General features: G+C 37.9%; 1 protein-coding gene across 2 annotated transcripts in view; it reads left to right on the forward strand.

The window, feature by feature from the left end:
• The window catches only part of eml3 (EMAP like 3), an 82,430-nt gene continuing 55,578 nt past the window's right edge, over window positions 1-26,852 (forward strand). The window contains exon 1 of one of the 2 annotated variants that reach the window (XM_022678259.2): window positions 1-506. In XM_022678259.2, the coding sequence (XP_022533980.2) occupies window positions 482-506 (25 nt within the window). In that variant the 5' untranslated portion in view covers window positions 1-481. The remainder of the gene's footprint in view (window positions 507-26,852) is intronic. The other variant, XM_022678258.2, reaches the window with a different exon arrangement.

Below are 26,852 nucleotides of genomic sequence, written 5' to 3' on the forward strand. Positions count from 1 at the left end.
TTTTGGTTATTTTCCTGGGCTGAACTGGAGCTGTGGCGCCTCGCTTCAGCGGGAGTTTAGATAAGTGAGTTCTGAGTCTCAGTAATGAGAGGGGGGAATAGTTTGCGTGAACATAGTTAACTGGATTACAGCTTTTATATCTCTTGCATGGATTAAAAAATCCATCCGCACAGTCATAGACACACTCATACTCTCTCTCTCTCTCCTCATCGCGCACTTGCTCGCCTCCGCAGCTGCGCAGCTCATTTCCTGGGTTGGGGAGTTTGGAGTGGTCTTGCATTTCTTCACTTCACGCACACGCACGTGCGCTCCTGTCCACACTGTGTGTGAGTGTGTTTTAAGACTTGAGGACCGCGGATCTTAAACGCCGTACTGATTTTTATATTGGGCAGGAATGGACTGCACTTCTCCCAGCATGAGCTGCTACTTCCGAGAGGTGTGAACAGCAGCGGCGGCGGCGGCGGCAGCGCGCGACTCCGACATGGATGGATCAACAAACAGCCTCGGTGAGTAACTCCCTCCCTCACTCTGTAGCCGCTCTTCAGCTGAGCACCCTGCTCTCAGTCTGTCTCTCAGAGCCGCTGTCACTCCGCTTCACACACACCACACACACTCACCACACACACTGCAGCCGCTGGAGCTGGAGCTGTGTAATATCACAGAGCTGAAATAAATCTAAACCAGTGTTTAGTTGTTCTCCTGCTGAGAGTTTGAAATGACAGTTACGCTTTAGTAGCGCTTTAGTGATTTCACGTTTGAATTCAAACAGAGAACATTCACAGAACGTTTAAAAACGTTTAGAAAAAAAGGTTCTAATGTTCCAGAAACATTCCAAAAACGTCTGACATAATAATTTGCACCACATCGTTATTAGAACGTTTCCCACATGACGTCCCCAGCTGGATGGATACCAACCTTATGGAACGTTTTTTACATAGTTAACGTCCCCAAAACTGAAAGCGACGTTGCAGCGACTTAACCATAACGTTTAAAAGCGACATCCAAAAAACCTGACAGAACGAACGTTTCAAAAACGTTAACTGTAACACTCTAGAGCTGTAGCTGTGTAATATCACAGAGCTGAAATAAATCTAAACCAGTGTTTAGTTGTTCTCCTGCTGAGAATTTGAAATGACAGTTACGCTTTAGTAGCGCTTCAGTGATTTCACGTTTGAATTCAAACAGAGAACGTTCTAAAAACGTTTAGTAACATTTTTAAAGTGTCTAATGTTTAAGAAACCTTCTGAAAACGTTTGCCGCAATAAAGGATCGTAGTTACTGTTTAAGAAGTGGTTTCTTTTTTGAATTCGTTTAGCAACTTTTTGAAAAGGGTCTAATGTTACAGAAACGTTCTGAAAACGTGTGGCATAATAATAGTTTGCATCATTACCTTATGAGAACCTTTTCCACATGACGTTCCCAGCTGGATGGATACCAAGATTATGGAAACATGTATTAGTATTGCTAAAACAAAAAGTGTCATTGCAGCGACATTACCAAAATGTTTAAAAGTGTTAAACAAAAACATTCCGGAATGAACGTTCCAAGAAGATTAACTGTAACATTAAGAAAACGATCCCACTTCAGCCTTTGTCTAACACTCTGTAAGAGAGAACTGGAGCTATAGCTCTGTAAAATCACAGTGATGAAAAGGTCCTAGGATGGTTGAGCCTGTAACGTTACAGAAACAATGTTCCTGGACATTCTGAAAACGTGTGACATGATAATGCATACCAATCATAAAAGTTATAGTTAAGTTACATTCCCAAAACTAAAAATGAAAACTGACACAAGAAATGTTTTAAGAACATTTAGAAAACTTGACAGAACAATTATTCCAAGAATTTTAGAAATGTTTTAAGAACCAAAACTTTTTAGCCAGGAGGGTTGTCATGAAGTGATGCTTATCTAATTTTGTGACTTCTCTGTTTTTTCGCTGTAAATGTCTCCGTTTCACCACGAAAAGGAAGCACTGCGGCTCAGAGTCTCTAGCTGTCATTGTCGTGGCTTGTTGAGCAGATATCTCGGTTGTGAAAGTATCTGGTAACTCACTGCTCTGTGTGTGTGTTTCCAGTTCTGTCTGCTGTGTGCTGGGTCTGTAGAACTTTTAGAAATCAGCTGAATTAATGTGATTACTGTTTGTGGTACTGGTCCTGTCCTGTCTGATGCTGCATTATACTTTATATGAAACTCTAAACTCAGAAAATAGTAAATATTTGCATGTTTCAGTTTGTAAACGGTGGGCGACAGGGAAACTAGTGTGGTAGGTAGAACTAGTATCGTATCGTGAATACGGGTGCCACGGTTTTGTTTGCACCTCGGTTTGGACATCACAGTTTGGTATGAATGGTTTGGACTTCACAGTTCGGTCACAAGTGGCTATTGTTTTATAGGAGTGCAAAATATTTTTTATGGATGTATATTTGCAGAAAGATGTCATTTAGACCCCAGACACATTTACAGAACTTCTAAAATGTTTTTGTCTTTATTTTGTCCTCATGTTATGTCATATTTTGCTTTAATGTTGAGTTTTTTTTAAACTCCAGTGTTGTCATATGGACAAGGAACTGTTACGAAAACACTGAAGTAACCACACATGCATGTTACTGGATGCAGACAGAAATAAACTAAACGAGTTGTCCCCCTGTCACAGGGGGACGTAGGGCCCTCGCACAACAGCGCAAATCGTACCGGGCCAAACCGAGAAACCGGTAAAAGCAATTTTAATGTCTTATTGAGTGTGCCAATTTTCAAGAGTTTTCTATCCTGTTAAATATGTGAAATATCCATTTAAAATACAGGTGGCGCTATGGCGCTGTTAAAATACATGTATTTGAAATTCTAATTCTACATCAAACAACAGCCTTAGATAAGCAGGCCGGTCAAATTTTGTGAGTTTTTCTCCGTTATAACCTCCTCAAAACACCTGGCATTACCTAGGTTTTCACCTCCTGTTTTGATGTGGGATCTCAAAAATTCAACCATCTGCCATTTCGTCCTCGTTTGAAATATCGACTATTCCTTCACAATTTATCATCAGATATGTTCAATGTTTATTTATACCAAATATCAAGAGAATTCATCAAATTTGCTAGGAGTAGTTTGACAATGTACACAAAAAATGTGTGTAAAATGCAGATATTTCAAAATGGCCGACTTCCTGTTGGGCGGAGTCAGTCCTACCAATGCTGAAAATGTGTGTAATGATGTCTTTTGTGTTTTTGCCAAGTTTCATGAATTTTCAATAATCTGTTTTCTGACCGTGTCATGGTTTCACTTTGGTTTAGTGTTGCGTCTCTAGTGACTCAATTGCTCGCCATTGGGTCACCGTTTTACCGATCAACTAATCCTTTGGCAATTATCATCAAATATGTCTGTTGTTCATTTACAGCGAAATAAGAGGTAATCTGACAAAGACTTTAGGAGCAGTTTAAATTAGTTTGTGAAAAATGTGTAAAAATATTACAAATTCCAATATGGCCGACTTCCTGTTGGGCGGAGCTAATACAAGCCAATTGCAAATATGTGCAGGGTCATACTATCTACGATCCTACCAAAATTTGAGAAGATTAGACAAATTTTGACACATCCACAGCTAATTTATTAAACGAACAAATTAGGGGGCGCTGTGGAGTCCGCTAGCTACACATGAAAAAATTATCACAATATTTGTAAAGTGTTTTTAGATCTTATGGAATCTGACAGTTTTCAAGAGTTTTTGAGCATTTCCGTAATGTCAAATATGCATTGAAACCTAGGTGGCGCTATAGAGCCAATGAAATATGTATATATGAAATTTAAATTTTTAATCAAAGGACCGCTTAAATCAAGCAGGCCTGTAAAGTTTCGTGAGTGTTCAACCTGTTTAACCTCCTCAAACACCTACTAACACCAGAATGTATTTACTTCCTATTTTAATGGGGTATCTCAAGCAATTCAACTGTCCGCCATTTCGTCCTCGTTTAAGATATCGACTATTCCTTCGCAATTTATCATCACGGATGGTAGTAGTTTATTGCTGACAAATATCAAGAGTATTCAACAAATTCCCTAGGAGGAGTTCGACAAAGTATGCAAAAAATGTGTGTAAAATGCACGTTTTTCAAAATGGCCGACTTCCTGTTGGGCGGAGTCAATCATATCAACACTGAAAACGTGTGTAATGATGTCTTTTATGTTTTTGCCAAGTTTCATGAATTTCCAAGCAGCTGTATTCTGACCATGCTAATGTTTCTATGTGGTTTAGTGTTGTGTCTGTATTAAATCAACTGCCCGCCATTACGTCATCGTTTCAGCTATCGACTATTCCTTCGCAATTTAGCACCACGTATGTCTGGAGACTATCCACAGACCATTTAGTTGTAATCTGACAAAGACTCTAGGAGGAGTTCGAATGAGTTCGTGAAAAATGTGTAAAAATTTAACATTTTTCATAATGGCCGACTTCCTGTTGGGCGGAGCTAATACATGCCAATGGGTATTATGTGTGGCATCGTAATATCTATGTTTCTACCAAAAATCTTGAACATTGGGGAAAATTTGAGACAGCTACCGCTAATTTATTAGCCTAAACCAAATAGGGGGCGCTGTAGAGTCATTTAGCTCCACATCAGAAAAACGATTACATTTCTCAAAATCATTTAAAGGCATTATTGGGTCTGCTTATTTAGAAGAGGCTAAGAGCTTTCTATAAATGTCATATAAAATAGGTGGCGCTAGAGAGCTGATAAATTATGAATATGAAAAATTCCAATTTTACATCAAAGTACAGCCTATGCCCAATATGCCTGTGAAATTTTATGAGTTTTCGAACATCGTAACCCACCCAAAACACCACGGGAAACTTTTTATTTTGCGACTTCCTGCCAAAATGGCCGACTTCCTGTTAGGCAGAGTCAAATAAATCCAAGTGATTCTTGATCGGTATAATGAGGTCAATGAGCGTACCAAAGTTGGTGCACATTGGACAAACTTTATCCCGGCCACTGGCAACGTTTGGGGGCGCTATAGAGCTCCTGATCAACTCCCAAGCCCAGGAACTGTGAAATTTCAAATTTTTCACCGGCTTTGATGTCTGTGCCAAAATTCAAGAGTTTTCGAGTATCAGAAAGGCCTCAAAAATGGGCGCGAAGTTTAAAAATAAAAATAATAATAATAATAATAATAATAACGAGTTGTCCCCCTGTCACAGGGGGACGTAGGGCCCTCGCACAACAGCGCAAATCGTACCGGGCCAAACCGAGAAACCGGTAAAAGTAATTTTAAGGTCTTATTGATTGTGCCAATTTTCAAGAGTTTTCTATCCTGTTAAACACGTGAAATATCCATTTAAAATACAGGTGGCGCTTTAGCGCTGTTAAAATACATGTATTTGACATTCTAATTCTACATCAAAGAACAGCCTTAGATAAGCAGGCCGGTCAAATTTTGTGAGTTTTTCTCCGTTATAACCTCCTCAAAACACCTGGCATTACCTAGGTTTTGAACTCCTGTTTTGATGTGGCATCTCACAAATTCAACCATCTGCCATTTCGTCCTCGTTTGAGATATCGACTATTCCTTCACAATTTATCATCAGATATGTTCAATGTTTATTTTTACCAAATACCAAGAGAATTCAACAAATTTGCTAGGAGTAGTTTGACAATGTACACAAAAAATGTGTGTAAAATGCAGATATTTCAAAATGGCCGACTTCCTGTTGGGCGGAGTCAGTCCTACCAATGCTGAAAATGTGTGTAATGATGTCTTTTGTGTTTTTGCCAAGTTTCATGAATTTTCAAAAATCTGTTTTCTGACCGTGTCATGGTTTCACTTTGGTTTAGTGTTGCGTCTCTAGTGAATCAATTGCTCGCCATTGGGTCACCGTTTTACCGATCAACTAATCCTTTGGCAGTTATCATCAAATATGTCTGTTGTTCATTTACAGCGAAATAAGAGGTAATCTGACAAAGACTTTAGGAGCAGTTTAAATGAGTTTGTGAAAAATGTGTAAAAATATTACAAATTCCAATATGGCCGACTTCCTGTTGGGCGGAGCTAATACAAGCCAATTGCAAATATGTGCAGGGTCATACTATCTACACTCCTACCAAAATTTGAGAAGATTAGACAAATTTTGACACATCCACAGCTAATTTATTAAATGAACAAATTAGGGGGCGCTGTAGAGTCCGCTAGCTATACATGAAAAAATTGTCAAAATATTTGTAAAGTGTTTTTAGGTCTTATGCAATCTGTCAATTTTCAAGAGGTTTTGAGCATTCCCGTAATGTCAAATATGCATTGAAACCTAGGTGGCGCTATAGAGCCAATGAAATACGTATATATGAAATTTTAATTTCAGATCAAACTACTGCTTAAATCAAGCAGGCCTGTAAATTTTCAAGAGTTTTCAACCTTTTTAACCTCCTCAAACACCTACTAACACCAGAATGTATTCACTTCCTGTTTTAACGGGGCATCTCAAGCAATTCAACTGTCAGCCATTTCGTCCTCGTTTAAGATATCGACTATTCCTTCGCAATTTATCATCACGGATGGTAGTAGTTTATTGCTGACAAATATCAAGAGTATTCAACAAATTCCCTAGGAGGAGTTCGACAAAGTATGCAAAAAATGTGTGTAAAATGCACGTTTTTCAAAATGGCCGACTTCCTGTTTGGCGGAGTCAATCATATCAACACTGAAAATGTGTGTAATGATGTCTTTTAAGTTTTTGCCAAGTTTCATGAATTTCCAAGCAGCTGTATTCTGACCATGCTAATGTTTCTATTTGGTTTAGTGTTGTGTCTCCATTAAATCAATTGCCCGCCATTACGTCATCGTTTCAGCTATCGACTATTCCTTCGCAATTTAGCACCACATATGTCTGGAGACTATCCACAGACCATTAAGTTGTAATCTGACAAAGACTCTAGGAGGAGTTCGAATGAGTATGTGAAAATTGTTTAAAAATTTAACATTTTTCAAAATGGCCAACTTCCTGTTGGGCGGAGCTAATACATGCCAATGGGTATTATGTGTGGCATCGTAATATCTATGTTTCTACCAAAAATTTTGAACATTGGGGAAAATTTGAGACAGCTACCGCTAATTTATTAGCCTAAACCAAATAGGGGGCGCTGTAGAGTCATTTAGCACCACATTAGAAAAATGATTACATTTCTCGAAATCATTTAAAGGCATTATTGGGTCTGCTAATTTAGAAGAGGCTAAGAGCTTTCTATAAATGTCATATAAAATAGGTGGCGCTAGAGAGCTGATAAATTATGAATATGAAAAATTCCAATTTTACATCAAAGTACAGCCTATGCGCAATAGGCCTGTGAAATTTTATGAGTTTTCGAACATAGTAACCCACCCAAAACACCACGGGAAACTTTTTATTTTGAGACTTCCTGCCAAAATGGCCGACTTCCTGTTAGGCGGAGTCAAATAAATCCAAGTGATTCTTGATCGGTATAATGAGGTCAATGAGCATACCAAAGTTGGTGTACATTGGACAAACTTTATCCCGGCCACTGGCAACGTTTGGGGGCGCTATAGAGCTCCTGAACCACGCCCAAAGCCATGAACCATGGAATTTCAAATTTTTCACGGGTTTTGATGTCTGTGCCAAAATGCATGAGTTTTCGAGTATCGGAAAGGCCTCAAAAATGGGCGCGAAGTTTGTAAATAAAAATAATAATAATAATAATAATAATAAACGGACCAAAAACAATAGGGCTTTGCACCTCCGGTGCAGGCTTCGCCTGCGCCTTCGGTGCTCGGGCCCTAATAAACGGACCAAAAACAATAGGGCTTTGCACCTCCGGTGCAGGCTTCGCCTGCGCCTTCGGTGCTCGGGCCCTAATAAACATAAATAAAAATACATATTGTGGCGACCAATGCTGTAAACTGTTAAGGCCTCTGCATACTTCTTGCAAAGACAATGTTTGTTTGGCTTCCGCAAATATTGTGACGGAATTGTGGAGAAAACTACATGTCTGAAGACCCTACGCAACAAAGCCCTGTGATTGGTCGAGACTGTATCCTGATAGACAGATGAAGCTGCAGAAAATGTATGGAGGCCTTAAGGAATTCAGTCATTGTGTCCAGTACAGAGTGCACAGGGAGGAGGGACAGCGGGGTATGGGTCTCTCTATCTCTAAGATAGAACCGCAGATTATGCCACAGTAAGTTCCGACCCTGCAATGTAATTGGCTGAGAGGCGTTCTATGAGTGCCATTATCAGCCGGTAATGCACGGTAACCGAAGCTTTATGTATTATTCCGCCACATACAAGTAACCTAGCAATGATGCAGTGCTTACCAACCAAACAGAGCAAAAATGGAACTATTTTAACTTGCAGAGTGTTTGTAATCAAATCAATTGCACGTTATAGCACTCCCTCTTGTGTATTATTGCTTAATTACCCTGTACAGTTTCTGATATAAAGTTGCTGTGAAATTGTTGTTTATCTTACCCTGAGCTGTGTTGCTAGATGTTCTGGTCATTTCTATAGAGACAAATGCATTAGGTTTCACTTTCCAAGCACTTCTAAGTGCTGTAAGCAATCAGTAAGCCGTGAATAAGTAGCTTTCTTAAAAGAATCATGCTTCCTGGTGAGGATCTTACCTCTCGCACATCACATTAAGGTTTTATTACAATTATATAATGCTCTATTTGGATTTAGAATTCATAGTGTCATGACTTTTGGGAATAGTGTGCAGTTTTGAAGTTATTTTTTAGTGATTAACCTTTGTATGATTTAATAGTTTAAGACGTTTATAAATCACTCTTCAAAAGATGATTTGAAAGAAGTAGGTGGAAAGAAGCTTTAAGCTTCATTTGCACTCGCCATAGTCATAGACACCAGTTAGCTGGGTATGTTTAGCATGACATGTTGCTAACCTTATAACAGTTGACATCTTGTGAAATGTGGGTTGTAAAACATTGTGTGTTAGAATAATGATAAAATATCCTCTTTAGAGATTAAACATTATCAAAGGTGAGGAAGAATTCCACATACAGCTCCATTCAGTTCAGTTAATGTGACTGTTTTTTAATCATTTAACATTTGACCATGTTTAAATGAACATAAATGATTGCTGTACCCATGTTGTTACATAATCAACTAATGAGGCTAGAGCTGAGAGGCAGGAAGATTGTGGAGAATGATATGAATGTGCCGGGGTGGGTGGCTGATTAGTGCTGGTTGTTTGCTAACTTTGGTGTTCAAAATGTGCAGCTGCATTAAATACCATAATAAAAGTCTATGATGTGCCTTGATACTTTTTTTTTGCATTGCAGCATCACTAGGGTTCCATCATTGTTCCACTTATCTGGGTTTATTGGACATATTTTAATAGAAATTAGTTGATTTTCTGCAGAGCTTAGTGTTAATACCATGCACCTACTTACATTAGATTGTCACAGTTTTGCTTTCTGATATCTCAATATGATGCATTGTACATAGTTTTGTATGGCTTTTGCTGTTGGAAATGGAAAAAAGTGTATCACATCTCCTCTAATTGTACTTGGGCTCCTACACGGTTTCCAAATGTAGGCACATCATACCTTTATTATCTGGCCTTCAATACCACCCACTCTGTCTTTTTAGCAAAGCTAATGATCCTATTTCCTGTTGCGTAGGCTTAAAATGGTGTCCACACTACTGAATAGCATATTGAAACTATTGTGGGGTGCCGCCGCACTGGCTTTTGTTTTGTTTACCGCCTTGTAAACTGCTGGAGCTCTCAGGCTTCGAGGGAACAGTAAATATCACATAGAGGAAGCCCTCAGGCATCTGCTGGCATGCCCAACGTCCGCTCTGCGTTCTCGATGAAGTGCTAATGTGTCCCAGCTTTCCCTGTAGTGGCTTGCTGATGGTGTAGCAGCGGGACATGTTCATGGTCTGGACCGTGACGAAAGGGATCATTGTCCAAATCACTGGAAGAGTTTCTGAAGCTGCAGCGCCGGTCGTTTCTAATTGCCGTTCAGTTCGAGGCCTGGTTTGTTTCCCAACAGCTAGAAATTCTTATTGTGGAGAAAGTGAGTCAACACCAGAAAGCTGTTGAAGCTGAAAAAAGAGTAAACACACAATGGTCTGTTTTCATAAAGCTTCTCAGAGTAGAAGTGCTGACCTAGGACCTGCTCCTGTAAATAAGGTCGTAGGGAATAAAAAAGAGAAATCTAACCTTAGCTGTTCTGAAAACATTTCTAAATGCAGGCCCATGTGTGCAAAAGTTTGTAGACACTTTCAAGTAAAATAAAGAGTAGTAACAACTAAGTTTGTTGCCATAATTATATCATCAATGTATTGTACGATAAATGAGCATGACTTTGACATTGTGACTTGTTGCCGCTCTTGATATTGCCAATTGTACAGTTTCATCGCTGCTGTAGTATTTTTACTCAACTTCTGTTTTAATACGAGATAGAGGTGGGCGATATGGTCCTAAAATTATATCATGATATTTCATGGTATTTTCACGATAATGATACTCTTGGCGATATGACCAAAAAAAAAAAATTATCACAGTTTTCATGCATCTTGGATAACTTTATGCTGCTTAACTCAAAATTCAAGCAGTTCAGTTTGGTTTGATGGCTTGTGATCATCCATCTTGATTATATTCCAGAGGTTTACAATTTGGTAAAATCAAAGAAACTTAGGTGGTTGTCTTATTTTCTTCTAATAGCAAAAAAATAATATAATTAGGGGTGGATGATATGGCACAATATTTCAGGGTATAACATCGTTCACGATTTTTAAAAATGTTGGCAATTTTATTGCTAACGATACCCATTTTAGTTGGGTTTAGCTCAGGGGTTTGTGGAGGACAAACATTTTTTAGTTAACTACGTGATTCCATATGTGTCTCTTAATTGTTTTCATGTCTTTAATATTCATTTAAAATGTAGAAAATTAATTGAATAAAGAAATAAAGAAAAACATTAAATAATGTGTGTCCAAACTTTTGACTGGTACTGTACGATAGGTTGAAAATGGTAAAATGATGGTGAAAGGTCTAAGTAACAGCCTCTAATCTTCTACGGAGGCTTTACAGTATTTACTGAAACATTACTGAGAAGATTTGACTTTATTTAAGCATTAATGTCTCAGTCAGGTCTGGTTCTGTTGGTGAATGCTTAATTCTGAATCCATTGCTCCAGGTTTCATACCCCTCCAGCCATGGCTGTTGCTGTACATTGAGATATTACAAGTGGAGGCAGATGGTTGGATGTTCTTTTAAAATATTGACTTAAGGAAGAACGTTTAACTGTAAGAATCCGAAATGGAATTTATTACAAGTGTTTACTTTGTATTATCAGATAGCTTGAAAGCTTCAGACTGACTTGTTTTGCATATTTTGCCACAGCCTGTTATTATACTGGAACTTCCTTTTGGTTTATATGATTCATCATTTTATTATTTACATATCAAACAGGCTACTAGTACAAGTATGACAAGAAATTCCAGGCATAGTTTAGTTTAATGATCTAGGTAATAGTGGCCATCAAAACATTGGACTAGGTTTGGCTTATTTTTCATGTATAATTTCATGCTTGGTCAAGTTTTTTTAATTGAATAGTTAACAGGCTTTATTTTAAAGGAAAACATCTAAAAAATAGATATACTGTTACTAAATTGAACCTTTTGTCACACCTTAACCTGTGTCTGTCCTGTGCTTTTTCCTCTTTTGGTTCTCTGTGCTGTTTGTGTTCCCAGCCATGTGCTTTTTTGAGCACGTGGCATTGTTTTGTTATTGTCCAGTCTCCACCCTAGCCACGCCCTAGCCCTGCCCTAGTCATAAGTGTTATCACCTTGTGTCTCATTTGTAACTCCGCCCCCTCATTACCAGTGTGCCAGTGTATAAATACCCCATGTGCTCCTTTGTTCTCTGTCGTGCTTTTTGTTTGATGCTGTCCTGTTCAATCGTGTCTGGAAGTTAATCTGTGTTTTGTCCATAGAGTTCTGGTTTGTTTTCTGTATATTGTTTGATTCTTTTTAGTTTATTTCACTTCTTTGTTTAGACCTGGTTAAGTGATTTGTTTTGAAGTATTTGTTTTATAGTCTTAGTGTTTATTTTCTTGTCCTAGTTTTTTGTTTATCAGATTATATCAAATAAACTGACTTGCATTTGCATCCTCTGTGTTACACCTTTCAGCAATATATCATAGTTTAAAACTCCGTGAAAGGAAATTAAATATTTTATTCTATATCTTATAGCATTTCTAGTGGTTAATTTATCAATGAAAATGTTAGATTCACTTTTATTGTCAAAACAATAAAAATGACAATAATGTAGATCCAATTCTATTGTTTAGCAGCATGAAATGTTAGATATGCCCCCTGCCTAATCTTGAATGTTAAAGTTGGGCAATTTTAGCTGAAACAGCAACACAGTTGGAATTTCTGTTCAGAAAGTTGTGAGAGCCTCACCAACCCTGAGTTTAGAATCCAAGATGGCTGTACAGCTTATTACCCGGGTCAATGCTTACAGTGCTAACGTGGGACAAAGAACACAAAAAGTGGGACGTATTTTGGCGAAGATGAGCTAAATGTTTTTTCGGTAAATGTTTCGAAATACTATACACTTATTCTCACCTCTGATATCCAACTTCTGAGGTAAATGGAATGTAGCAATGTTTAAGGCTATCTTAACATTTCAGGTATGAGATGGAAATTTTAGGAGGATTTCAGTTGAATTTCCTACTTGCAACTTGAAAATCCACCATTCCAGTTCCAGTGAAATTCGACATTAGTTTTCTAGATATCCTTTTGGCTTCTGTGGAACATTGTCAAGCTCTTGACCAGCTCCTAAATTTTGAGGCTAAAATCTAGCTTAAACTGTGTGGCATGAATGTAGCATTAGCAGCAGTTCAGAAAGATGTGGTTGGTTAAAATTGTGTAACTAGCTCCTAACATCGTGTGAAAAGTTGGGGTTTTTATTGGATTTGAAAATGACTAAACTTATAGTCATTAAACTATAACTATAAACAAGCAAGCAAAGAAGTGATGATTAATTAACCTGTGGAAATCCTTAATAATTGCTAAACTACCTGTACATTATGCATTGTACTGTCACAGAAAATGTAAATGTGAAATATCCAGCACAGGTATAGTTCAGGAGTTCTAGTTGAAAGAATTGAAAAAGAAATTAAGCAAAAACAAACTGGCTACTAGGCCCAAACTGTCCTGCACACACCGGTTTTCGCATAATAAAGGCACTAAGGTTGCTGTTTGCATTTTATTGCAGCTGTAGTGTTTTATCTTTATTCTGAAAGGTGAGAGACTGTGTGTGCCTGCTTGAGGTTTTGCATGGTGTGTGTGTGTGTGCTTGTGTGTGCTTATGCAGATGAGTGAAGGTGCAGGGGCGGACAGGATGTGCTGATGTCGGGCCGTAGGGCTCTAAAGCCGTCACACTGACACACTGACAGGAAAGACAGCGGCAGAGGGTGGGCGGCCTGACGCAGAGAACATCACATTTACAAGTTGTTACAGGCGGCTGATTTAGACTGCTCCAGACATATGAGGCTTTAGAATATAGCATAGCTGTGAACATAATGTCATGATATCATGCACTGCACAAGATGATGTCATGATATTATGCACTGCACAAGATTAGTAATAAAAATGTTTGTTGTTTGTTGTTTTTTTCCCCCTTAAAATAGTAGCTTCAAATCATCGTGATGCTTCATTGACCTGTCACAAGGAGAATAGTGTCTGTATCATTGCTACTCTGGGCTTGGCATGCTGGTGGTGGTGGCGAGGGACTCAGGATAGGGTTCCAACCCATCACATGTCTCACTGGGCCATCCCTAATAGGGATGGATCATGGGTTGTATAAATAAAGCCTCACAGTGGTGATAACAAGGTGCAGCACTGCCAGACAGACAGTGACAGGTTAACAATTAATTGCTGTAACTGTGTAGACGCCGCTTTAAATTCTGTGATGGTCCATGAGCATGACACTCTTATCAGAGTTCCCCTCAAGGGGACCTCTTCCACCAGTTGCTGACAGCAGACAGACACTCTTGGGCAGCCAGCCAGGTTTGAGATTCCGGCAAATATGAAACTACAGCATTATTAAGCAAATTTATCAATCAGGAAGCCAGAACTGAAAGAACAGAAAGGAAGAGGGCATATCTATTTTCTGGTCTATTCTCGTACATAAGCTGCACCGGATTATGAGGCGCATTTTATGCAACACTAGTAACTAGTAACTAGTAGTAGGAACAGGGGTGTCGCCATGTTTTCCTTCTAGATTCAGCAGGTCTGACCACTGGGTGGCGAGTCCTATAAAGCTAAGCTAAGTACACAAAACTGTGATTCTTAAAATAAACATGTCAGATATGTTAAACGAGCAATGCATGTAAATCTACACAGATTTCTCTCCTAAAAACTGTTTATTTGGGTGAGTGAAGTGCTTTTGTGTATTTACAGTAAGTTACTGCTAGCGGTTAGCGGCTAATGCCACACGATTTGAGGAACCCCTGAGTGTTTTGGTAAGCCAAGGCGATATAAACTAGCGGTTTGTCCTCTGTAGCTTGTTTTAACATTGTAAATGTGCAAGCTACAGTCCAATATACTTGCCTCTGAACAGCAAAAGAGCTAGCACTCAGCACGGTTAGCGGCTAATGCTAATGCTGCTCCAACAGTGCTAGCTGGGGTTATCAGCAGGCTACCGGCCGATAATACTCACCTCTGGATGGCCAAAGAGCTAGTGCTTTGCGTGGTTAGCAGCTAATGCTAATAATGCTAGAGAAATGAACTGAAACTCCTTTATAACGCTGCAATTCAGCGGAGTGGCTTTACTGCTCCTTACTTCATACATAAGGTGCACCGGATTTTAAGGCACACTGACGATTTTTGGGAAAATTAAAATATTTTAAGTGCGCCTTATAGCGCGAAACATACAGTAATTAAAAATGTTAGTGTATTTGTCAACTCAGTGTGATATGTTATACTAGCAGGAAAATGCAGGTATGTTTGAGATTCACTGCTTATTGTGCTTAATGACTTGGTATTGCAATAGTCTAATGTTCTTAACCTCAGTTGTGACAAATGTGGCATAGCTTCTCTGCTATGCTAGCTAGCTATTCTACGTATTTAGGGTGTGGAGGTTGGTATTCAAGGTGTGTTTGCTTGGGACCCCCAAATACCTTGAAATGAGCACTGCTAACTTTATCAAATCTGTGAGGACACTCATTAGAACTACATATTTCTGTTTAAATGTGTTGCTGACGTGATTCTGTATCTCTCAACTTGTCCAGAAATTCATGTATAAAGTGTGTCTAGTAAAAGTGTTTAAATTAATGAATTACACTTCCTGTCTGTAGGGGGAGCCCATGAGCAAAACATATTGTACCAATTGTTGCATAATTCCTTTTTAACAAACAGCTTGATTTACTTTTTCAGCTGCACTAATTCTTACTCTGCCTCTTGTATTTATTCTCCTGTTGTGATGTCCGTCAACAGCTGTTTTTTTTATCACCAACTTGTTTGTGTGTGTGCTTTAAATAAGACTTTGAATAAATTATTGTTAAGGCACAATATGCTTTACTTGCTTTAAGAAAGCCATTAGGAATTGTTTTTAGCTGATTTATACTAACCAAAACTTTGAATTCAGTCTCAGACGTCCACTACGAGTTTTTTTTTTTTTTTCTGTAATACGTTTTGGGCATACATCTTCTGATCCCACTTTATTCTGCTGGCCTTTCCATTCACATAGCAACCTTATAAATGCAGATAATACGATTTTGACAGTAATCAGTTCCCTACAATTACAGACAGTTTAGTAATTTGAGGATAATAACTCCGGGTCTGAGTCACTCTGAAATCAGATTCTTTGTAATTACAGAGGAAATCCATTGCTGAGCTTAATTCCAAATCTTTTAGGAAATCGGACGAGGGTTTTAATCTGATATGAGAAATTGGAGTATACTGTATAGTATGTTCAAATGGAGTGTCTCTATTAATCTTGTGAACTCTGCTGAACTACTAGTGGCTTCTGGGTTTTTCCCTTACTGTTATGATTCAGGAACAGCTCAGCCAGTTTGCATTACTTTCCATGTAGTTACCGATAAGTAATCTTTAGGGTGTAATAAAATTTACAAGGCATTCCCTTCAGTGCTAAACCAAAAAAGTAACCTTCAGATACCAAATGTTTTGTCTAGCAATTTAGAAGAAGTGGGTACTAGATGTGTGCCATATTGTATCTTACGCAATAACATTTTTGAATATCGTGAACAATATTATACACTGAAATATCAGCCACCCCTTATTATCATGAGGGTACTACATTTTGGCTATTTTTAAGAAAGGGGAATTCACAATGTTCTCATTTCCCATGATATATCTACTAGAGACAGATTATATCTGTCCAGTATAATTTATTTTATTTATATATATATATATATGGAGACATATAGAGTGTATAAGAGTATCATGACATTCTGGATCATTGACTTCTGTTACAAATCTGATGAAAATTCTTGTATTTTTAATATCTCAATTTGTAGTATGCAATATTATAATTATAAATATAAATTATATTTTATGCAATAATAGAATTTAGTTTGTTGCAGTAGTGTATTCTTGAAATATTTTTTTTTTTATTCAGTGTTTTGTCATATCGCCAAGAGTATAGTTATCTCAAAAATACCATGAAATATTATGACATTATTTTAGGGCCATATCGCACACCCCTAGAGAGAGCAACATTATGTGGTGGTTGAACCATTGCGATATAAAGAAAAATAGACATGCATCATGTTCTTTATGGGATGGAAGAAGCCTGAGAAGATTAATTTATTTGACACGTATGACTGAGAAATTTAAGATATCCTGAAAAAGAAAAGAAAAAGTAAAAAAAAAAAAGAAAAAGTCCAAAAATAGCTACTTATGAGTCAGCTTCCATGCTGTTTCCTCCCTATCTTTGCGGTTTAGTTGCAATGTGGGGTTTGACCACCCAGGGGACTCTAACTGCTAACTGCTGTCTGCAATCTAGATAAACAAGATTTTCATGTGAACGTCCACTGTTAGGTCCGTGGAGGCTAGACGAGTCCTTAAGTGACCGTGTTGAACAGACTTGATGAAAAGAAACATTCAGGCCGAATGTGATCGAGCCTCTCACATTCTCAAGGTATCGCTCATCAGTAGACTTAATTTACCTTTCACTTATCATTTCTGACTCAACCATTTCTGACTCACAAACCCAGAACATGATTCTTGTGAAATATGACCTCCTATCAGTATTGTGAAACAAGTTCAGTGAAGATTTCTGTAATTCTGTCCCTTACTGGCCCCATTTCTGGTTACTGTAATTTTATTTTAATTGTGTTATATTGTGTGTGTGTCACGTCTGGTGCTGTAGGCGCATCTGTTCCTTCCACACTGAGCTCCAACGAGGTTTGCAGTTAGACAACTACACTACCCAGAACGCACCACACACTGACATCACACACACACCCACTCACGCCAGGAAGCCCTAAAGTACTGAATACCCTAGAGTATTTAAGGACACTTCACGAACACACAGGTTCCGCGTATTGCCTGGTTTCTACCACTTTACAAAGCGTTACCTACTCTGTGATTGTTTTTCCGTGTATGAACTTGCTCTTTGTTTTTTCGACACAGATTTCTGCCTGTACCTCTGATTGTGGATTTACTGTGTTTGACCTGGACTGTTTAACGTTTCCGATTTTTGGATTATCCCTGATGCTGGCTTCCTCGTGTATGAACTCTGGTCTGTTTCCCGTTTATGTTATGGTTTATTCTCTGAGGCTTCTGTTTACCGGTACTCTACTTTGTTTTTGTATCACTCCTCTTTATCTGCCTTCTAATAAACAACCCATTTTACTTTATCCGTGAGTGTCTGTATTCTGTGCACACCATGACATTGGGATTCAGGGGTTTAAAATATATGGAAGCTGCCAGGTAAATATATAAATTATGCTTAACAAATAAATGCACTTTTTCTATAAATGCAAATTTTCTACACTTTTATTTACTCCCTCAACCAGCAAGTATGAACAGAGACAGAGTCTGGCTATTTTTTCATATCAGATAAAAGGGGCCATTTTTTTCCTAATTTGTGACACAAAAAGTTGCTACAGGCAAGCCACCAACTGCACACCACACAACCTGATTTAGAACGTGTCACTGTGTCTTTCCTATCATAAGAATCCAAAAAAAATATGCCTTGCGCAGCTCAAAACACGCAGAAAGCAGATACTATTCCTCTTAATTAATCTTGTGTGTTTTGGCCGTAATGTAAAACAATCTCAGAATCAGGTGCACTCTGACTTTGGCGAATTGGTATTTTAATGGCGCAGTGCTTCTGCTCTTCTCAGCAGAATAAACTGGCCTGCACGTTCACGCTGTGAAGGTGAACAAACAGACCATTACCATTTTTTTATTTTGTTTTGTGTTTTTTGTTTATGTAAAAGTTGGGTTTGTGCACTGTAGCAGGTTCTTGAGTGTGTTTAACAAGCAGTGGTGTATGCGTTAAGCGTGTCTAGTATTTAGTATCTGTTTGGCTGCATTCATGTTGTTGTTGAAATGTGAGAAATAAAAGCTTTGATTGTGGCCTACAGAAATATATTGTGTAAGTCATATTTGTGGGACAAATGAGAGAGTGAGAAAGAGAGAAATCCTTTCTTTGCTGAGTCATTGTGAATAAATACAGTCAGGTTGCTCTGACTAACTGCATGGTAAAGGGATAAATCTGGTAGCTGGATTGAGTTTCCCTGTCTCTTTCCAATACCGACTCTGCCAAACTGAACTCACCAAATAACTTTCCAACACACAAATGAGAAACGATTTTATTCCAGGTCATTTTGGAGGATTTCTGTTGGTTCATTTATCATGAGCCTTTGCATGAGGGCAGCTGGCATTTTAGATGTGGAAATAAAGACGCATTTTCTCCTGAACCAACTATATAAGTATTTATTTCATTCTTGTCATGTATAAACCTATTATGTCCACTATGACAATATGAAAGTACAGAAAGTGTCACCTAGAGGACTTACCGACTTATACCTCCCCTCTGTCTCTGCTGAATCTACAGACTACACTTCCCATGCTACACCTCTCACTCACATGTCCGTCATCAGCCAATCAGAAACTCTTCCTTATCTCCATGTCACATGCCTCTGTCTTTGCCAAGTATTGCTACTAAGCATTTATTTACTTTCTTGTGGGCCTCTCCATTACTGATCATTGTTTGTTTCTGGTTTGATCTTGTAGTTTTATCCTTAAGGTTTCAGCCTTATAGTGCATTAACTATAATTGGAATGTTCACAGTAGTTACTTAGATATGTCTGGATAATTACTTGTATTAACTGATGGTAGTAAGAAACTAAATAATAATAATTATGACAATTTTATCAGTAGTTATGTTCCTATTAGTTACTTCGGTCATACATGGACAAGAAGTCTGTATTAGTTTCTTGATAGTTTATTTCATAGATAATAATATTATTTGTTGCTATCATGCCAAACCTTGTATCTACAAATTGCCAACGTTACAGGAGAAGAAAAAAATGTTGTTTGTCTTTTCTTCACTAATTATTCAACACAGTTTAAAAGGCAACTGCTAGATTTATATAATTGTCAAAAAGAGAAATCATTCTTCTGCGGTAACATTACCCTCAGTTAATTACAGACATGCTTTTACATTGTCAGCTATAAAACTTAAAACATTCACAGACTAGCAAGCATTGTTTAAATAACCAGAGCCGCAACCACTGTGGTCATTCTCTGGTTTGAAAATTAGGTCATCAGGACACACACAGACTGTAGCTTTAGCTCATCATTGTTCATCATTCCACACCCGTCCATATCAGTGTTTACCTAGGGCTCAGGTAAAAGAATGGAGTGAGAGGTGGGTGAGAGTAAAAGAGAGCAAGAGAGAGAGAGAATGTTTGCTTCCATGCACAAGCCCTGTTCCCTCATTTTACACATGTTCATTTGAACGAGAAGGGAAAGAGGAACCAGACGAAGACAAATTGCTAATTGGTTCCTGATGTGCGGTTGGCTGGCGTTCAGCATGCCTCTTAAAGGAGCTTTCTGCACTTTTTAGCATGTGATTTCTACCCATGAAGCCCATCTGGACAGATTTAGCTAGCGTTGAGAGCCAACTTCGTCCTGGTGTTGAATTAGCACTCATGTGACTTAGGTTGCTCTGGGCAAAAGAAATGAATGGCTGTGAATTCCAGTTCCAGAAATATGCAGGCCACAGGTTTATAGAAGAAGCAGTAGACTGTAAACGGTTGAACTACACTGAGAGTAGGCTAATGAGATGTTTGGTCATGAGCTTCTGTGCATTGCATATGCATCTGCAGAGTTGTGGGCTTTTTATTACATTACAGAAATCATTTTTCTATTACAACTTGCATTACAGTATATTGCCTGGCTCAATAATGCCAAATGGCTGTTCTGCGCTCAACCCTTTCTCGATTGCATTGCATTGTGTGGCATACCCATTCACTTGTGGGTGGTGGGTCCACATGATTTTCATGCTTTATTTGTTTTAGCTGATCCAGACAAAGGTACATGATCTTTACAGCCACCAGATGCTCCCCTTCAGACACTCCCCCTAGGCTTTTCTCCAGGGATGCGTTGAATATTTGACAACCAAGATTATTTGGCCGAAAAGGCACTTTCGTTGTTTTATTTATACCGGACAGTGACTTTCTTATTTTAAGTTCGGAAAAAGGTACTCACTCCAGCCCTCCAGCCCCAGAGCAGATAGTGAGGGACAGAGTCATCACAGAGCAGACAAATGGCAGGTTTAAGTTCATTTTTACAATCTACTCACATACAATGTATACAATAAAATAAAGGTTTTAGCATTACACCTGATATTACACTTGATATCAGTTTACTACTCTTTTATCCTCTTTTTCAGCTAAACAATATCAGGTGTACAGAGCTGGTATAGTAAAATAGTTGCAGCTAATTTAGCCTCAGCATTTGTTTGTTTACCAAAAGACTGCCTTTCTCTGTTTAAACTTCACTCACATGTGACTTGAGTAGCACTACTGAGGTACATTTATGGCTGGAATTGCATTGCCAGAGTAAATGCATGCTTTGTTGGTTTGTCTGCTAAGATATTTAAAAAGATTGAGTATAAACACTGCCTGCCCCAAAAAAAGGTTGTCACAAAAAAAAACCTCACTCACTCTAATATTTGGTTGGACCACCTTTAGCTTTGATTGCGGCACGCATTCACTGTGGCATTGTTTCCATAAGCTTTTGCAATGTCACAAGATTAATTTTAATCCAGTGTTGTACTACAATTTTTCGCCAACGTCTTCCAGTATTGATGATGGTAGAGTCTGAGCGCTGCACAAAGCTTTCTTAAGGTCTGGACTTTGTGGTGAACAATCCATGTGTGAAAATGATGATCTCATGCTCCCTAAATCACCCCATGAATCCTGTCATTGTCCTGTTGGAATATACCCGTGTCATCAGGGAAGAAAAAATCCATTGATGGAATAACCTGGTATATATTCAGAATATTCAGGTAGTCAGCTGACCATTCTTTTAGCACATACTGTTGCTGAACCTAGACCTGACCAACTGCAGCAACCCCAGATCATTTGCTTAGTTAAATCCAGGTGGCGACTTTTTTTTGGCCATGCAGTGTTTAATATTGAACACTAATTCAATATATATTTTCTAGTAATGCTGTTTTTTGAGTTAAATAGCTCTTTACATTACAGCCATAAAGCCTTATCTGAAGGTTTTTGTTTTGACCAAAACGTGTTTTGTCTTTATTCAAAGAAGCAGTATTTTTTTTAAGTGTATGGATGATGCTCTCTGTCTTTGTGCACTAATGTGTGTGTATTTGGTGCTTCTATGTGTGTACCACAAAGCCTATGAGCCATTCCACAAACACTGGTCTGAATCAGCCTCATTTTTGTTCCAAAGAAAGAAGAAGGATCTAATAGGCAAAGAATAGAGCAGCTTTTGTTCCTGCCTTTTGACTGTTCCCCTTTAACATATTGTATTACAACACAGTTCTCCTGTCACGCACCGAGCAATAACATCCCAGTTTCTCTGGTTTGGGTTTGTGCAGAACTCTTTACAGATGCATAAATCTTTTATTACAAGGCTCACTGCCAGCTGAACCTGGTTTAATGTCAACATTACTCCCGTTTCAATGTAGGCAAAAGGTTTCTTCACAACCTGCTGTATGTTTTTTTTTTTCTTTATGTTTTGTTTTAGGGTTTTTTGACATTTCTCATGGACATGTATGCGCCTGCCCTCTTTCCGTCTGTTGGTTGTGAGGCGTGAGATCATGCTGGTAGCATGGTTGGCTTTTCTGCTGTAGGCAAATGAAGAAGTTGTGTTTTTCAGAGAGCTGAAGGATCTTAGGGAGAGATGAGATAAACGCCTACCAGACTTTATGGCTACAATATTTGCCCAAAGTCTATACATAGCCAGCCAAAAACGGCAGATAAGTTGTCGTTGTAATCTGATGTTACACGGTTTTGAGATGATGGCAGATTTGCACAGTTTGTGGAAGTCTCTGGAAGTGAGAGTGCAGTGGTGTGTGCCGTGTGTTTAACAAAAGATTGTTTGCAAAGATACTAATGGGTAATGCTAGCTCGTATTTGAGTGACTTTATATAATACACTGATGGTATGAAATGTAAGTCATACCTGAAAAATAGGGATATGTCAGTGACTCACTTTTAAATTTATATCATGATAAAAACAGCATTTTCTCAAATTGTTTATGTGTACAGTTTATGTAGATGCATTCAATATTCTGAATTTCATTACTGGTAGATTTTTGCTACATTTTTGTTTATTAAATTGTTTTTGTGTTGCTTTATTTATTTTGTTACATTATTATTATTTTATGCAAAATTAGACTCTTTGTAAGTTATTTATAAAATAGACTATGTTTTTACAGATTGTATTTTTGTTTCTACTGAATGTTTGAAGCTCATGCACTTATGAAATAGAATGTTACATTCATTTTGTTGCCGAAGTATGTTCTTAAAATTTAGGGCCATATCATATCATATACAATATATTGTGACAGTAAAATACTGTCTTTTTCTTTTGTCTATTTTGTATTTGTTTTGCTGTTGACTTTAAAGCTTTATTTATGCTTGCATCTTATATGCATGCATCAAAAAGTTTTCACTTTTTTACATTTTGGTAGGTTGCTTTACTGCATTACATTATTTTATTATTTTTCTTACCAGTTTTTTACAAGTTATTTATTTTATTTACAAATTTTACGAGTTATGGGAGTGCTGGGCGTTTTTCAAGATTCTGACAGTTTCACGGTATATCGCGGTATATATTTTTAATATTTTATTTATTTATTTATTTTTTTGTATGACAGGGTTTTTATATAGGTTTGTGACTGTACTGTTTGGAGTGCATATAATATTAAACACTAAGGCTTTAAATTAGGACTTTGATTACTATTGAGTTTACTTTGTCACACAGAATTACACAATATATGAAGAAGTCATATTTATCAGACTTCATTAGCAGAGAAAAATCTAAAGAATGTAAACAATAGACCCTAGAAAGACATACACTAAAAAACTTTAACACGGCTTCTATTTTAAAAACTAAATATTTTAAATAGTTCAAACCATTTATAGAAGCAATTACAGGAATTACAGTATTAACATCAGCTACAATTCCCTACTTTTGGCAATTAACAAATACTTTAGCGTTACATTCAGCTCGGCTACTGTGCCTTTTTGGCAGTTTCACACAGCGCTCTGCAGCGTCTCTAGTGGTATGGTAGTATGAGAAAAATGCATCCCGATTTTAATTTCCCCTCTGGTATACCTTATGAACCGGTATACTGGCCAGCACTAAGTTATGGTTGTCTATAAAAAATAAAAATATATTTTCTAGTGTTTTTTTCATGTCACCACAAATAGCGTTATCACAAAAATACCCTAAAATATTATGATATTATTTAGAGCACCCACGTCTAGAGCTGGCCCAACTTACTGCACTACTGTATAAAAAATATTAAATATCTACATCAGCCAACAATGGCCATATTGGTGTGTGTCTCAGATTTCCTGCAATGAATGTGGATTTCTGGCTCCTTCAGAGTGTTTTGAAACTAGCCTTTATGAGACGAAATATCGTACTGGAAGTGTGGTGGTCTATCAGCGTGACATCAAGACTAGAACACATAAAAACTAAAAGAACAGCAGGTTTGCTATCTGAAGTCTCTTTACTGTAAGATTTAAAGTTCCCTTTAGTGTAACTTTAACAGAAGCCAAACAGAACAAACTGTCCAATCAAAACACATTCTCAACTGTGTAAGACTGTAAGAGTTAATGAGGTATATCAGGTCCTTTGGAAGATATAGCACAGACTGTGGTTTATATGCTGAGCTTTGCTGCACTCCAGGAAAGTGTTTTTGATGGGATTGTTTTTGTGTGTTAGCTCTTCGTCACACATTACATAATCCTAAAATACCAACAGCAGGGGAGTCCAATCTTATCCACAAAGAGCCAGCGTGGCTGTAGGTATTCACTCTAAACAACCAGAAGCGAAACCTCATTCCACATTTTTAATCAGTCGGTCAGTTTTTAAAAAAGCTTATCACATCTGTTTCTGCATTCCTGGAATCAAAACCTGCAGCCAAGCCTGTCACGATAATTCGGTTATCAGATCATCGCAAAATACAGGCATGACCGCAATCATTTTTGCTTTTAACTTACTGTATGCAAACATAAAATGATGTGTGTTTGGCATCTGGTGTTGGGCATCATCTTGTGATGGCAGATATATAGCTGAGTAGCAGCTGAATAAGTGGGACAATTGGCTTAGCTAAATTGGGAGAAAAAGAATTGGAGAAAATAAAAATAAAAATTTCTAAAATTAGCATAAATCAATGGATTCAGCACTATTTATTTAGCTAAGTCTTATTTTATATTAATCATTTGATTTTTTGCCCAAATAAAGATGGATTTCAAATGGTTGTCCAGCCATTATATACAACACTCTCTCCTCTCTCTAATATAGGATTATCTTAACATTATAAAAAAACTTAATCTGAGGATCATTGAGAGTAATATCAGGCGGTATAAGATGGAAATGTGAGTTGTAATACCGCCTCTTCGGCCCTAAGATATATATGGGCAGGCTGTACTGTATGACTAGGCTGAGAGACGTAGCGCATCGTGCCGTAAACGTGGTCTTATTTGGGTTTAATATATGTATATTTTTAATCTAATATCGAGAATAATCCAGCATTCATTTAGGTGTATCAAAGGAATCTGCACTGCTAATGTTAGTTTTACTTTGCTTTACTTAGCTCCCCAAATAAATCCATTCTTTCAGCAGGAACGGCCATCTGAGCAACGCATCAACACGCATTTTGTAACCGATTACATTGTTAAGGTCAATGTGCTTCTCCCCAGCCCTACAATAGCTTTGAACTTGTATTCAGCTCTCATATTAATGCTTTTAGTTTGAACTTATCCATGCTTTTATTTCCAGGAGGATTGAGTAATGCAAAGCTGTTCCCAAAATAGCGTTAAACAGCTCCAGTTAAACTAGTTATTCTGGTTCTATAATAACTACAGGAGTTTCCAGTGAGCTACAGAATAGAGTTGCTGCTGGTTTATAAATCACTTCTAAAGAACATAAACACAATTGATCAGTTAGGATTATTGGGACACACATAGAGCCCAAAATCAGCACTAAATATGGTGAAGCAGCAGTGGACAATGTATATATATATATATATATATATATATATATATATATATATATATATATATATATATATATATATATATATATATATATATATATATATATATACAGTGAGTCCAAGAAGTATTTGATCCCTTGCTGATTTTCTTCGTTGGCCCACTAATAAAGACATGATCATTCTATACTTTTAATGGTAGATGTATTCTTACATGGAGAGACAGAATATTAAAAAGAAAATCCAGAAAATAAATCTAAGGAATATATATTAATTGATTTGTATTTCATGGAGTGAAATAAGTATTTGATCCCTTAGTATTCATTAGCAGTTCTGGCTTTTACAGACCAGTTAGACACTCCCAATCAACTTGTTACCTGACCTGAAGCCACCTGTTCTCACTAATCACTTGTGTGAAAAACACCTGTCCACAGAATCAGACAGATCACACAGATTTCAAGTCTCCAACATGGGTAAAACCAAAGAGCTGTCACAGGACCTCGGAGTCAGAATTGTTGACCTTCACAAAGCTGGAATGGGCTACAAAAAGATTAGTAAGGTGTTGGATGTGAAAGTAACAACTATTGGTGCAATTATCAGAAAGTTTAAAGAGTATAACATGACAATCAACAGACCTCGGCCCGGTGCTCCAAAGAAGATTTCGCCTCGTGGGGTGGCAATGATGCTGAGAACGGTCAGAAATCGTCCTGCAACCACTCGGCAGGAGTTAGCAAATGACCTGAAGGCAGCTGGGACCACAGTTTGCAAAGAAACAATTGGCAACACTTTGCGCAACAATGGATTCACATCCTGCAGTGCCCGAAAGGTACCCCTGCTGAAGAGAGCACATGTAGAGGCGCGCCTCAAGTATGCCAATGATTATTTGAAAGATGAACCAAGTTATTGGGAGAAGGTTTTGTGGTCAGACGAGACCAAAATTGAACTTTTTGGCCTCAACTCCACCCGCCATGTGTGGAGGAAGAAAAATGCTGCCTATGACCCCAAGAACACTGTGCCCACCGTGAAGCATGGAGGTGGAAGCATAATGTTTTGGGGGTGTTTCTCTGCCAAGGGTACAGGGCTACTTCACCGCATCACTGGGAAGATGGATGGAGCTATGTACCACACAATCCTGAGGGACAAC

Source organism: Astyanax mexicanus, chromosome 8, assembly GCF_023375975.1.
Source record: "Astyanax mexicanus isolate ESR-SI-001 chromosome 8, AstMex3_surface, whole genome shotgun sequence".
Classification (NCBI taxonomy): domain Eukaryota; kingdom Metazoa; phylum Chordata; class Actinopteri; order Characiformes; family Acestrorhamphidae; genus Astyanax; species Astyanax mexicanus.